We start from the raw sequence: 15,494 nt of genomic DNA on the forward strand, positions 1-15,494 counted from the left end.
TTTAGCCATTGAAATCTTATATTATGTTTGTGTGTCATATAATAATTTTAATTTCAATAATATAACAATAAATCTTATCGTGTGTATATAAAACTGTATGTCATAGTAAATTAGCTTAGAAAAAAAGTAAAAGAAACCTGTAAAACTATTGTTTAGGTTGTCGAAGCTAATGTCATTGTTATGGGCGGAGCCAGAAAATAAAATTAAAAGAAAGAAAAATTAGAAAAATTATTCTAGAAGAGCCAAGATTTCAGTTATTTTACTATTGAAACTATAAACATTGTTAAGGAAGGGGTTGGAAAAAACATTTCCTTGCAGGGGCCGGAGCCCCTGCTAGCCCCGTGTCTCTGTCACTGGTCATTGTCATTCTCCTTAAGCTACGACACCCCCAAGCCCTCCTTCATTTTTTTTTTATTTCCTTTCCTTTCTTGCCTCTTCCATGCCCTATGCCATTCTCCTTCCTAGCCACCATCAATCCTAGGAGAAAGAGAGACATGCCTAAGATAAGGGAGATGGAAGTTAGGTTGAAAGAAGAGAAAAAAAGAAAAGAAAAAAGAAAAGAAGATGTGGTTGTGTAAGCTGTCAGCAAAGGAGAGGGAAATAAAAAAGAAAAAAAAGGAAAAAAGATATGGTTATAGTTGTCTATATTATTTAAGAGTAAAACAAAAAACACCAATAATTCATTATGCCATGAATTGTCTCACAATGTTTATACACCTTTTTAGTTTTTTTTTTAATGCATGATATTTTCTCCTTGATACATATCTTTATTTACACTTTATATATAATAAAAATATCATCTCAAATGAGTTTAGAACCTTCCATCTCAATCACAATGTATATATAATTAAGCTTGATATAAGAAAAGCATGATAATTACTTAATTTCTATTTCACTGCACATAGTTTTAGGGCTTGACATAATGTATGAGCACTTAAACTTGGCTCAACATTGAGCCACCCAATCCTCTCCCAATTACTAAGTTATATGGACTAACTCGATTCTTGATCTATTTGGATTTATTGTTGATTTTCTTGAAAAATATAAATATAAAAAAATAATTATTTTAATTTTTTTTTTAAGAGTTGCATGAATTTTATTAGACAATTTTGAATCATTTAGGATTTATATGAGGATTAATTAAAAATCAATTATTTTTTATAGGGTCTGATCAACTCTTCAAGATAAGGTTGTCGTAAATTATAAGTAATCTAATTTTTTTGGCTTCTAATAATAATTCACACAAATTACCATATTAGAAATCTCTTAAACCTTTTTAGAAGAGAGACATTACCATGACTTAAATACTAACTCTTTCTTTTATATATCATAGGTTTTTTTTTTCTTATATAAAAAATATAAGGTATAACATTTTATTTATAGAAAAAACTTTATAATCCTATTAATGATAAAATACCACTTTGCTCCTTAAAAAAATATCACATATATTATTTAAGCATAATTATTAGAAATTTTTTGCAATCAAGTTTCTAATTGATTTTCTAGGTCTAGATTTGTAATCCCTTATATAAATTATATCCTAGTTCTCAATTTCTAATCTTGTTTACAATCAAGTCTCACTTGATTAATCATCTCAATTTAATTTTTTAACAATGATTCTTAATGTGTGTGACCCATTAGATTTCTAATATATTGGTCCAAATATAAATTATAATCCTAACAAAAAAAATTAAATTACATAATTTATTATCAATTCAACAAATTTATTTATTTATTTATGAAGATCAAGTGCAGCGTCTAGTAACATGTTATAATCTTTCAAATAAAAAAATAATCATATATAGTTTGACTTAACTTTTTAGTGGTCAGTTTCTCAATGTAATTATTATTCTTTCTTCAAGGATGTTTTGATTTAGACATTTGAGCATGAAGTGTATCTTCTATCAAATCATGTTTATTCTCAATATCATTGTTGCATTCGACATTATGGCAACTATAAGTGGAATGAGTGAAAGTAAAAAAGAAGAAGAGAGATTCACCATCTGGTATTGTGATTACTAGAAAACCCTAACTGATATGCATAATTTTAAGGTAAGGAACTGGTTATGCTAAAGAAAATATATCATTACCCTAAAACATCCTAACCAAAGTAAGTTATATTCCTACTTGTCTTTTATTCCTAATGGTTTGTTATGCCTAATCTATTGGTGGTCTGTCTACATGGGTGAGAATGGGTCTACTGCAATGAATTAAACCTTTGGTGGATGAGTGGATTCAAGCCTATTTATTCTAAAGTCCATGTTATCTTTGCCACTCTTAATTGATCAATGAATTGATATGTCTATAACCATTTACCCTCGTTCACATGTGATTATAAATAGCCTATCAAGCCATATCAATGAATAATTGAGTACGTCTTTGTTGGGTTTATAAAACTTAGCCCAAATCATAGGAGAAATTGTTGCTAAGCACTTTATTTGTGCAATAGTGACCCATGGATAATGCTTTGTTCAAGCTCATTATTACATAATGCTAAGGTTCACTTGTAAATTTTATTGAATAAGGATTTTACACCCTGGTCCTAAAATATCCAAGCAGTAATCATTGTGGGTTGATATACTTAGTAGTATGATCCTTGATTGACACTTAGATATCACCAATAGATATTAGACTTAAAGGCTTGGAATTTAAGAGAAAGACAAGTTTTGAAAATAAAAGAAATATAAGTGTCGATACACGACGTTGCACGGTGGTTCCAATTTTTTATTAACAAAAAGATTAGTTGGGGGAAATGAAGATTTTATTGGAGTTATCATCTAATAATTTGAGGGAACTAGAAATTCTAAATTAGAACTGGTCCCAAAGATTCATGTATTGAGTTAGTTATTATTAAGGAAAGATAAACATCATCCTTAAAATATCATTTCAAAAGAAAAGTTACCATTGCTTGTGTTTTTATTTTATTTTATTCCAATGCTATAATATTTTGAGCTTATTTGCAATTTATTTTTTAAAAAGGTTAACATCGGTCCCTAAAAATAACAGACACGTCAAAAAAATGACACTAGTCCCTAAAAATAAGAGACTTGTTTAAAATGTTAACGTTTAACCCTAAAAAGAAGAGTTACATCTGAATTACAAAAAGAAACAATAGACATAATTCATATTTTGTTTTTAAACTTTTGACATCAATCATTTTTTTGTAAAAAAGACGTGTTGACAAACAATGTTCATTCCTAAAAAGGAAGATTTTGTCGGTATCGCTAAAAAATAGCCATAACCCATATTTGAGAATTGAGCTTTAGACCTGTGCACGATGACAGGATAAAATGAGTGTTGGACCCGCGTAGTTATTCTTCTTTATATTTATTTCGGGTATTTTACAAAATATAAAGAAATTTTTACAAATACTTATATAAAAAATAAAATATCACTAGGAATCCCTAAAATTAACCTGAGTGTCATTGTAAAGATAAAAGACAGAAATACCTGAACTTCTCTGGAAATTACAAAAATACCCTTGGTGGCATGTGTATCTCACTCGCGGCCCCTGTTGGAGGGGTGAAATGTTTCGGCGAGATTCCGGGCCAACAAGGGTAGATTATGGTAGATCTAGGGGAGAGAATTCTGATGACGGTGGTTTAGATGGCCTTTGATGGCTGATGAGAGAGAATCGACGGTTTGAAGCTTCAAGTGGCCGAAGAAGTTGCGACCATTTTCCGGAATGATAAAGCGGATAAGTCGATGAAAACTATTGGGCTTTCTTCGTGAGGAGGATATGAGTCTTTCTGTGGTGTTCTGACTGTTTTTTATTGCCAGAGTTGGGAGATACGAGGAGAGAGAGGGAATCGCCGGCAAGAGGAGAGAGAGAATCTCTCAAATTTACTATAGTATGGACATGCACATGGAAATCCGGTACACAAGAAGCCTGTGGACCACGTGATTACTTCTGAATTGATCTTACGGCTGCATTGTCTTGATCTGAGAGTTGATTTGACGGTCCTGAGTGACAAATATTGAATTTGGTGTGATACTCTACACTGTATACTTGTTGCACCCACTGACGTGGCAATACAGGATTAAACACAGATGTTTTCAAAGGACGAGATAGATTTGCGTTTTAATCTAGTGGAGTAAAAATTATATTATATTAGATCTAATAAAGTGTTCAGAACTAGATACTATTATATTTAACTATTAGGATATTTTTGATAGTTTTTAAATTGTTTTTTTTTAAATAAATATCGCATGAAGAAAAACTAGAAAAAAAATGAATAATATTACTATTTACATTCACTTTTTGTCTTCTATCTCCTTTTTCTTTATTTTTTTTCTTTACAAATTTTCATTGGTGGACCAATTGCCCACTACCATAAATATAATAAAAACTTATGTATTATTGATTTTGTTTTATTAAATATAATAATAATTATTTATAGGTAATATTAATAACTCAAATAAAAAAACTTGTTTCAATTGTTAAAAATCAATTTTGATTACTGAAAAATTAATTTGAAACATCAAAAAAATATTTTTTGATTGGTATAAATCTGGTGGATTAGGTTTTGACCCAAAAATTTATTTTGTAAGTGATTTAGGTTTTAATTATTTTTGAAGAAAGGGAAAAACAATAACATAAATCATGAGTGGTCGAAAATAAAGAGGTGCCAACAATCTCTTATCCTTATATCCAAATCCAACGGTTGAGAGATTCACAAATCAAATAAGTTTTTGCTAATAATAATTAATTTTGACAACCGTAATTTATGAACAAGTCCCGGATTAGATTGCAAAGCTATAAATGGCAAATCACGAGTCCCGGTTTCTGTTTATTTCGAGTCAAATAAGGATACAAGTCATTACAGGATAAGCACTGGATTACCCTCGCCCACATCACGTTTAACGTATATGTGGGCGATGATCATGCCTCATATATAGCATTATGCCTCCTAATTGTTCGTAGCTTGATTAGATCAACTTTCAGTAGTCATTTACGCCTTAGTCGCCTCTATCTTCTTATCCCCCACTGACTGGATCTTGGTGAAAACTGGATATGGTGCTATTATTATCCAGCACAACTATTATCCAGCACAGCAAGAGGGGGATCTACTCTTTTTTTTCTTTTTCTTTTTAATTCCTTTAGCAATTAATTGTGTTTAAATACGAAGATAGCTCGTCAGTTTTTATTTCATTTATCTAAACAAACTGCCTCCACAGGCATGAACCTTGTTGGCAATTCATTAGGAAAGCCTAGTTTGTATGATTTTTCTTGTTTCCGTCTAAAAGGGTAACTGCGTGTGATTTGATACTGATAGCAGGGATCTGTAGCTAAGCTAGTCACTTAGTTCCTATTACTTCCGTTGCTGCACTTGACTTTAATTAGCCTCTGCTAGGAAAAGTAATATTAGTTTGGAGCAATGGCAGGAGGTTTCGTCGATGCAGGAAATCTTAAGAGAGCTCATCTTTATGAGTACAAGATAACTGGTTATTTCATTTTTGCTTGCATCGTTGCAGCATTAGGAGGATCGCTTTTTGGATATGATCTTGGTGTTTCAGGTCAGTTTTTCTTAATTTGATTCTTTTAGCTGTGATGTCTTTGCTTTTCTATAGAAGCGAAAAAGACATGAACAAAAGATTTTATTACACGCACGCTCGCACGTATATAATGACCCGATTCTTGTAGTAAACGGATTTCTAAATACCTTGGTTTCAGGTGGAGTCACTTCCATGGATGATTTCTTGGTAGAATTCTTCCCAGATGTTTACAGAAGGAAGCACGCACATCTCCGCGAGACAGATTACTGCAAATATGATGACCAAGTTTTGACTCTCTTTACATCCTCGTTGTACTTTGCGGCCCTCGTTAGCACATTCGGGGCCTCCTATGTAACAAGAAGCCGAGGTAGGAGGGCTAGCATCCTTGTTGGAGCTGTCAGCTTCTTTACAGGAGCACTTGTCAACGCTTTTGCAAAGAACATTGCAATGCTGATCATAGGACGATGCTTTCTTGGTGCGGGCATTGGATTCAGCAACCAAGTAATGAATTTAGCCCACTACTCTGAATCAAAATAATAATAATAATAATGTTATGAAAAGGTTCTCTGTTTAATTTACTGATTGTAATCTTGCTGGGATTTTGGTATAGGCTGTTCCCTTGTACCTATCAGAAATGGCTCCGGCAAAAGTCCGAGGTGCAGTTAATCAACTTTTTCAACTGACAACCTGCTTAGGAATCCTCGTAGCAAACTTCATTAATTATGGAACCGAAAAGATTCATCCATGGGGATGGAGGCTATCTCTTGGCTTAGCTACAGTTCCCGCAACTATAATGTTTGTTGGTGGTATTTTCCTACCTGAGACCCCTAACAGTCTTGTAGAACAAGGAAAACTAGAGGAAGCCAGAAGAGTATTGGAGAAAGTTAGAGGCACAACGCGGGTTGATGCTGAGTTTGCTGATCTTGTTGATGCAAGTAATGAAGCAAGAGCCATAAAGCATCCTTTCAGGAATCTTCTTGCGAGGAAGAACCGACCCCAGTTCATAATTGGGGCCTTGGCGATCCCTGCATTTCAACAACTCACTGGCATGAACTCCATACTCTTCTACGCTCCCGTCTTATTTCAGAGCTTGGGTTTTAGCAACGACGCATCTCTATTTTCATCTGTGATAACCAATGCAGCACTAGTTGTTGGTGCACTCATTTCAATGGCTTTAGTAGACAAATTTGGCAGAAGAGCTTTCTTCTTGGAAGCCGGGACTGAAATGTTCTTCATCATGGTAACACTCTTTTAAGTTTTAATCAACCCTGTAAAAACATATATATATGCACAGCATCTACTTAAAATATTATAGCACCCATATCCATAATTGTCTTTGTTTGATTTGCAGATTGCTGTGACCATAACTTTGGCTTTGAAGTTCGGAGAAGGAAAGCCAATCCCCAAAGGAATTGGCATCTTCCTTGTGATTGCCATTTGTTTGTTTGTCCTGGCTTATGGAAGGTCATGGGGTCCTCTTGGATGGCTTGTTCCAAGTGAGCTCTTCCCCTTGGAGATGAGGTCTGCTGGTCAGAGTGTGGTGGTCTGCGTCAACATGATCTTCACAGCTTTGATAGCACAGTGTTTCCTTATCTCACTCTGTCACCTTAAATATGGAATTTTCTTGCTGTTCGGTGGTTTAATTTTCATCATGAGTGCCTTCATCTTCTTCTTCCTGCCAGAAACAAAGCAAGTACCGATTGAGGAGGTGTATCTTCTCTGGCAAAATCACTGGTTCTGGAAGAGGATAGTGGGACCCGGGCCTTCGTCAGCATCACAAGTATAGATAATAATCTGCTGGAATATGGAAAACATAGTTGCTGTTATGGATTATGTTCTACAAGGACTCTGCAATGTCTGTAAGAGTACATTATTAATTTCACAAGCCCTCTCAGTTTCAAAAAAGGAATACGTTATGCATTGGATGATGTTTGAAATCCATTACGCTCAGAAATATGATTTTTTTGGTGATTGGATAATGTGTTTAAGGAATTCATGCTATCAGAGTTTTTCTCCATGGCAAAGGGAAGGTGGTAGTTAGATCTAAAAATCCTAACACTGCAAATCAGTTATTTTTGGGTGGTTTTGTGCTTAAACTAGTATTTTTTTAGATAAAAAAATACAATAAATATACAATAACAAAAACAAATCTAAAAAAAAATTGTTTATTTTTATTTTGATAAGAAAATAAGCACTATATAAAATAATGTATGTTATGAATAGAAGTTCTGAATTTCAAAATTGTGTATTATAAGTCGCTGGAAGATGTATGGAAGGTGAATTGAAATAAATTATTTTTTTTAAAAGAATTTTTTTTTTCTAAATTATTATAATTATTTTTCTTTTTAAATTCGACACATCGATTATCATTTTCTATTTTTTCTTATTTAATTGAAATATAGTCAACTTATTTGATAAATTCAACTCTATAACCTATAACATCACATATATTTTTTAGATGACAATTTAGCAAGTTCATCTACCCCTAGGCTTCCTTGTGGTAATGAATCTACATAATGTTCGTCGAGATCTTTTCTTCTACAAACTTTTGAACTCTTCCTCTCGCTAACTCCCATGTTGTGACTTGTTTAGCTTCCAAATCCCCAATATTTTCTTGCTTCTCTCTCTCTTGAGCCACAGCCTTACATGGTCAGTGACTATAAACAAGACCAGGAAGAAAAGACAGGGAAAAGCAACTGCCTTTTGATAAACCTCGTCAGCATCCAGATTTTCATCTACGAGGACAACTGCACTCCCAATTTCAACAGCTTGTTTCTACAATTCTAAAACCCTCTTGCATAATACTCACTGGACTAGTCAGTTCACTAAAATCTTGCGCACCAAGCATTTTGGAGCTCTTTCCAGTGAGGCGTCAGATTCCGATGACGTAGTAGTTAGCGTTCGATCAATATACCCTAAAATCAACCAATATTGCCTGCCAGCATCATCTGGTGAGGTTTTACTTGCATAGATTTCTGTTGTGGTTGAAATAGAAACCTTAGCAGCAGACGTCTCATCTATGTCTTTTTCGGAGAGAACCTCTCCTTGCTCTTCAGAAACTACAGATGTCTTCATATTCAATGTGCTCGCATGTTTAACTAAGAAAGGGAGGGAGTTTCATTTTGTTGTGGAAGAGAAAAACATTACAAAACTACCTCTAATCTAATTGCTGGCTCACATTTGTCCAAATATCAACAGCACTCCACACTCTCCTTCTCCTTCGCTCCCGATGCGCATGTTGTATGCCGCAAACCATCTCTCCCTGCCCCCGCACCAAACTACATTTAGCATCCTTCTTTCTTTCAAACAACCAGAAACACACACACACACACAATATATATTCCATTCAAGCACCCATCAACCAACTCTTTAATCTCCTCTTGCCTCAAAGCCTCACCTAATATCTCCTCTCTACTCTTCACCCGCCGAGTAGCCTGAACCGGCTTTTAGTCCCTTCTTATCCGGGGAGGCAAACCAAACCAAAATCAATCTCTTTCAACTTCTCCTCGCGCAGTTTCAACGGCTTTACCTTCGCGTCTCCATGCAGCTGTACTTGAACTCGAACTCGAACTCGAACGGCGTGCCGTCTCTTACATAGGAGACGCCGTCCTCGCTTAGCTTGATGTCGGCTTTCATGTCAATGGGTGGTTCGGCGTTGTTTTGCGGTTGGGGCATTCTGGTAATTTTGCTGCGAAATGCGGGGTGGAATCTTTTCAGGGGTTAGGACTGTTTGGATTTATTATTGAGGGAGGTGAAGGTGTGTCGGTGGATATTTAAAAAAAGAATTTTCTTCGGTGGCGTTATTCAGGTCGTGACAATGTTGGTAGCAGAAGTGAAGCGACGATGGCGGCGGATATCGTCTTCGGTTTCTCGGCGTTGGCGTTGTTCCATCGAGAGAAGCGAACCTCGGTGGGATGGGTTAGGGTTTGGTGGTGCAAAGATTGGGAATGGGATTGGAAATAATTTTTTAGCGCCATTAGAGTGAATGAGTGGGGGTTTAGGAAGAAAGAACTGGGAAGAGATGAAACGGTGTCGGTTTTTGTTGGGAATTATTTTTATTGTAGTGGTCTGTTTGTAATTTTAGGCAAATAATAAGGACAGGTTGTGTTCATGAAAAGGACAAGAGGATTAGATACGGAGAGAAAGTCACCGACAGACAGCTGAGAGTGGCTGGGCTACTTACTGAAAAGCTAATCGAGGTCGTTCTTTCATGGAGGGAGCTCTAACAGGTAACACTACTTCAGTTTTCATGGATTTGATGTTGATTTAGTAAGGTTTAAGTTCCTAAGGTTTTTTGTGTTTTCTGGCGTGTGGTGCTAACGTCTTGTCTCCTTTGGTAACTGAGAGAAGCAGCTTTCGGTGGACTATCCTTCGATTAGTTTCTAATATGAGAAAAGACTTCAACTTTTGGCTATTGATTTGGATATACTTTCCTAGACTCTTCATTTGGTTAGTCAAGGCTTAGCTTCAAATACTTGCAAGGGAGGGAGTGATTTTTTTTATGGCCTGTCAGATTGCTGAGCTTGATTTAAATAGTTGGTGATAGCACACTTGTGTGATATGGAAACCTCTGCCCTTTTTCAGAGGTTATGTCTTGTAGAGATTAGGAGATTGCTGATGGTTATTGGCGTGGCCATTATTGTCATCATTCTTTTTCAATGTTTTGCACTTCCCTATGGGAAAGGTTGGTCTGTATCATCTGCTGATGAGGATTCTGTAGTTATGGTGATCAGCAATCCCATCTTATCAAACAGTTCAAAGTCAAGCATACGTGTATTTCATATCATGACAAATGGTTCTGATTCATCTGATTTGGGTGAAGAAGCTGGGGATGAGGATGAAATAGAAAACACAGATGCAGACTATGAGTTGTCATCTAATAAGATTGAACAAAATGATGTCTTGCTCAAGTTGGGGGAAATGCTCGGTAAAAGTACAGACAACACTTCTTCACAGGAAAAATCTATAGAAACTGGAAGCAAACACCTGAAGCAGGTTGGCGAAACTGAAATCTTGGAAGCAACCACGAGCTCAACATTTGGAGGAATTCAAAGTAATGTTGGCACTGTGCCAAGTGTATTATTGGGTATTTCTAAAAAGAATGGGGAAAATAGGGATAGAGATTCAATAACCTCTGACTCATTCTTCCCTACCAAGGTAATTTCTTTGGACCATATGGAGACGCAAACCAAGAATGCTGAATTATTGCAGACCATTTCTGTCACTTTGAACAATAATTCTACGAGGGATAGTATATCCACATTGAAGAGGTGGGTGCAGTCCACGTCAATATCCCAAATGAATTCACTATTGCTTCATAGTCTTGTTTATTCCCATTCTATGGTAAGAATTCATAGTTTCAAGAATCTGTTTGAATGGTAGGAAGGAGTTTTGTTTGTTGGAACTTTCACTTATTTCTTTTATTGGTAATAGAAGCCACGACGGTTGTCTGTTCGTGATCGTGAACTTCTGTCAGCAAAATTGGAGATAGAGAATGCTCCTCGTGTAGATAACCCTCCTGGACTTTATGCCTCTGCCTTTCGGAATATTTCCATGTTCAAAAGGTGAGCCTCTTTAAATGTTCAGTATTTTATATAATTTTATCTATGAACCATTTCATATTTAATGTTTCTTCTCTCTTTTAATCACCTGGTAAGTTATTCTACATGTGAGGAATGCCTTATGGTGTGGTAAAATATTGGTAAGACTAGCATATGTGCAGTGATCTAGAATACTGGGCGGTATCTGGGGTATTTGCGGGTCGCTGAAGATTTCTATCCATTCTGCAGCATATCTAGACATCAACATGCCAATCTCTGTAGCATTGTGAAATTTTTGGCCAACATAATGATTTTTCTACACGCAACCTGCTGTGCTCTCTTTCTCTCTACCTAACCCCCCCCCCCCCCCCCCCAATCACAACATAATTAACTGCCTAATATTTGAAGCAGGGAACACTAGTATTTTGCTTCATGAACATTCATTCACAGTATGCTAATGGTTTTACTTACATTGTATTTTTCCAATAATTTCAGTTCCTTGATTACTTGACTCAATAACATTCTGAGGTTGATGAATCATAATATTGCTCTAACCTCTGGGATCTAGTACATCAACTGCAAAATTATGCCTGCATGCAGCTCCACCTGAGTTCCTGAAGAGATGCGATGTGTTTTTGAATACTTGATCTGCATGATGGTTGGAGAATTACCTCTTATAGAAACTGAGCTAAAGCTTCCATATATTTCATTTGCAGGAGTTACGAGTTGATGGAACGCATGCTCAAAGTTTATGTCTATAAGGAAGGAGAAAAACCCATATTTCACCAGTCAAAGATGAGGGGAATATATGCCTCAGAAGGATGGTTTATGAAGCTGATAGAGGGAAACAAAAAGTTTGTGGTGCGGGACCCAAGAAAAGCTCATCTGTTTTACTTACCATTTAGTCCGCATATGTTAAGGATGGCCCTGTTTGATCACAATTCTCTCAATCAAAAGGAACTTGCAGAATTTTTGAAGAACTATGTGGATTTAGTTGCTAAAAAGTATAGTTTCTGGAATAGAACTGGAGGAACAGATCATTTTCTTGTTGGCTGTCATGACTGGGTATGCTTTACAGTTCTGTGCATCATACAGATTTAATTCATGGGTTTCTTGAACTGTTATCAAGGTGCTTTAGAATGTTGATAGTGTTATCAGAAGCATCCAATGACATGCATTCGACTTTGTAGGTTGGCTGCAGGCAAATCCTTATTCATGTCCAAATGGCCAAACAGTTAGGCAGAATTAATTTGCAGAATTAACTATCATCCTTGGCCACAAGCCTCCTTGCCTAGTTTGATTGTACTTATTTGTGAGATTGGACTGATAACTTTGAGAAGTTTGAATGGTGCTCATAGGGAGACTCTTCTGAGTGCCCTGGATAGCAAAGGACCTGAATTATGATGATTTTTAGTAATAGAGTAATTATTGACCACGATGATATGTAACTTGCTATCATGTAGCTAATCCTAGTCTTACTGTCATATTTCTCTGATAATTCTGGGTAGTAGCTCATTTGATTTCATATTGACTTTTAGGCCTCCCAAATGACGAGGCATCATATGAGGAATTGCATCAGGGTTCTTTGCAACTCCAATGTTGCCAAAGGTTTCAAGATAGGCAAGGATACTACTCTGCCTGTTACATACATACGTTCTGTTGAGAACCCTCTAAAAGAACTTGGTGGAAAATCTCCTTCAGAAAGGCCGATTCTGGCCTTTTTTGCAGGAAACATGCATGGTTATCTCCGACCAATTCTGCTGGAGTACTGGGAAAATAAGGAACCTGACATGAAAATCCTTGGTCCGATGTCTCGTGATATTGCAGGCAAAAGAAGATACCGGGAGTATATGAAGAGAAGCAAATATTGCATATGTGCCAGGGGTTATGAAGTTCACACGCCACGAGTGGTTGAATCAATTTTCTACGAGTGTGTGCCAGTCATCATATCAGACAATTACGTGCCTCCTCTTTTCGAGGTATTGAACTGGGAGGCGTTTTCTGTATTTATTCAAGAGAAAGATATCCCAAATTTGAGAAACATTCTGCTTTCGATCCCACAAGAGAAGTACGTTGCAATGCAGTTAGGAGTTAAGAAGGTGCAACAGCATTTCCTTTGGCACAAAAAACCTGTGAAGTATGATTTATTCCATATGATTCTTCATTCAGTTTGGCACAGCAGAGTTTTTCAGATGGAAAGCTAATGACGGTGTTAATACTTTGCGTTTCTGGGTAATGGAAAGCAGAGAAAAGTGGGAAAAATCACAGGGTAAAACACCATGATGTAATGTTTAAGGGAAGAATGGGATTACTTGAGACAGTTGGTACAATAATCATTTGTATGTTGTTTTATGTACATAAATTGTGCAGAGCAACAGGTCTGTACTCTTGACTGTGGAAGCTGAATATTTCATTCAAGGCTTTGCTTTGTTGGTGATAACTCTGACCTCCATCCTGGCAACTATGGTCAACCTTCCAGTCATCCACCACGGTGGCATTGGCTGGCAGAAGACCTGTTTCTTTTTCTTTCTTTCTTAAAAAAAGATGGCAAAATGTCGTGTACCACCGCCATCCTCTGGCCCTGTTGGGGACCAGATGGGAATGCCATTGTTTCCCCCCTTTTGCTTTTCTCATTCATTTTCTATACAATATTAGAACCGAAAAGGGAAAAAGTATGTTTCAATAATTTAGCTTTAATCATAACGTTGCAAAAACTTGGTGTGATTTTGATAATGCAGTCGAAACTTGAAAGTATAATAGAAAATAAAACACCCTTGGGTTGGTTGAGTGATGAGATCTTACTGGGTAAATAAATGGAGGTTAAATTTAAAGTTTAATGAAGATTTTGAGTCATATCTGCATTTGATTCGTCAAATCCACTGCGGACTGTAATGTTATTCTATCCATTCGACCAAAAGTTGGGACAAAGACAAGAGTTGGTCGGCTACCCATGTAAAATTCCATAAAAAAATCAGCAATTATCTTAAAACTAATGTCACATGAAATCAATATAGGATAATACTGATATTTCTGAATTTTATATATTCATATTATTTTAATTTTAATATCATTATAATTCAATTCGAATTTATAACATATAACTTATTTAATATATACAAATAACATTTTAAATTAATATTTAACAAGGTATTATTTTTATCCTTGTAAATGATGCTATTATTTACATAAAAAATAATGTAATAATATAATATAAAAAAGTTACAAGATATTATACAAAAACAATAATAAAGTCAATTTTAGTGATTTGGATATAATCCAAATAAAATTGCATGAAATCAACTCTTATTATTTAAATTCATAGTTAATTTCAACTAATTCAAATAAAATCTTTAAATTCAGTGATTTATCCAAATATTCAATGCAATGCATACTTGATTAAAAATCAATCTAGTTCATGTGTTTTTCATGTTAAATTGTATGAAATCAAACTTAATTGCATAAATTCATAGATAATTTATTGATAATTCAACAAAACCTAATTTTTCAAACCAACCCTAAATAATAATCTAATCACAACTAAACTAATAACAAATTAAGTATAAAATCCATAAAATTAATATAATATAGGATGTTTACATGATTTTCTAATAGAAAGTGGTGGAAGCATTCAGGGCTGTAAGAAAATTAGAGTTTGTTTGTTTATGTGTTTCAAAAGTGTTTTTGAAAAAAATTGAAATTTTTTTATTTTTTTATTTACTTCATATTAATATATTTTTAGTGTTTTCAAATCATTTTGATGTGTTGATATCAAAAATAATTTTTTAAAAAATATAAAAAATATTATTTTAATATATTTTGATACAAAAAATTAAATATCTTGCATTCGAAGATGGATAATTGTTTTTTTAGATATTTTATGATGAAACATGTGAGTTTTTAGGGTTTTTTTTTTTTTTTTCACGGAGAGAGGGGCTGGGTCTTGGGTTTTTTTAGAGAGAGGGGCGTGGACAGGTTTTGTGGTAGGGAGAGGAGAGGGCATAGTTAAATTTTACAACATTTCACAATTTAGAATTGCAATATTTTAAATTACTGCTATTTCTGAATCATCATAAATTTAAACAGTATTATTTCATTATTTTTTTATTTTTAAAGTAGAAGACAAATGTACATGGAACCCACCTGACATCTCTCTATAGTTGACCCATTCGTTCAATTCACTCAGGATCTACTAGGAGCGGGGCAAATATGGTTTTTTAAAGTATTTTTTTTTTTTAAAATATTAATATTTTTAAAATTTATTTATGATACTAATATATGATTTAAAAAATAATTAAAGTTTTTTTTTTTAAATACTATTGAACCACGATGGACCCGGTTAGTATCCACTTGCGTCTTGCGAGAGATGAAATCATGAAAATGACAGATGCAGTCTTATCCCACGATCAAATAATAACTATATAAAATTAAAAAAAAAAAGATGAGCAAAATAAATAAATA

General features: G+C 34.9%; 2 protein-coding genes across 4 annotated transcripts; both read left to right on the forward strand.

Moving 5' to 3' along the window:
• The first annotated feature begins 4,773 nt into the window (after positions 1-4,773).
• Positions 4,774-7,416, forward strand: LOC133674291 (sugar transport protein 14-like). Its single transcript, XM_062095337.1, has 4 exons — positions 4,774-5,517; positions 5,675-5,997; positions 6,107-6,736; positions 6,848-7,416. Exons 1-4 carry the CDS (start codon positions 5,379-5,381, stop codon positions 7,280-7,282), a joined length of 1,527 nt encoding a protein of 508 aa, XP_061951321.1. The 5' UTR covers positions 4,774-5,378; the 3' UTR covers positions 7,283-7,416.
• Positions 7,417-8,277: 861 nt separating this feature from the next.
• Positions 8,278-13,476, forward strand: LOC133674290 (probable glycosyltransferase At3g07620). Of its 3 annotated transcripts, none has more exons than XM_062095335.1 (5): positions 8,439-9,725; positions 9,847-10,839; positions 10,930-11,060; positions 11,753-12,101; positions 12,575-13,476. In XM_062095335.1, exons 2-5 carry the CDS (start codon positions 10,057-10,059, stop codon positions 13,238-13,240), a joined length of 1,929 nt encoding a protein of 642 aa, XP_061951319.1. In that variant the 5' UTR covers positions 8,439-9,725; positions 9,847-10,056; the 3' UTR covers positions 13,241-13,476. The 3 variants fall into 3 exon arrangements, with proteins under 3 accessions (XP_061951320.1, XP_061951319.1, XP_061951318.1); XM_062095334.1 differs by having other exon boundaries at positions 9,850-10,839; XM_062095336.1 differs by having other exon boundaries at positions 8,278-10,839; positions 10,933-11,060.
• The last annotated feature ends 2,018 nt before the right edge of the window (positions 13,477-15,494 follow it).

This window comes from Populus nigra, chromosome 15 (genome assembly GCF_951802175.1).
Source record: "Populus nigra chromosome 15, ddPopNigr1.1, whole genome shotgun sequence".
Taxonomy (NCBI): Eukaryota; Viridiplantae; Streptophyta; class Magnoliopsida; order Malpighiales; family Salicaceae; genus Populus; species Populus nigra.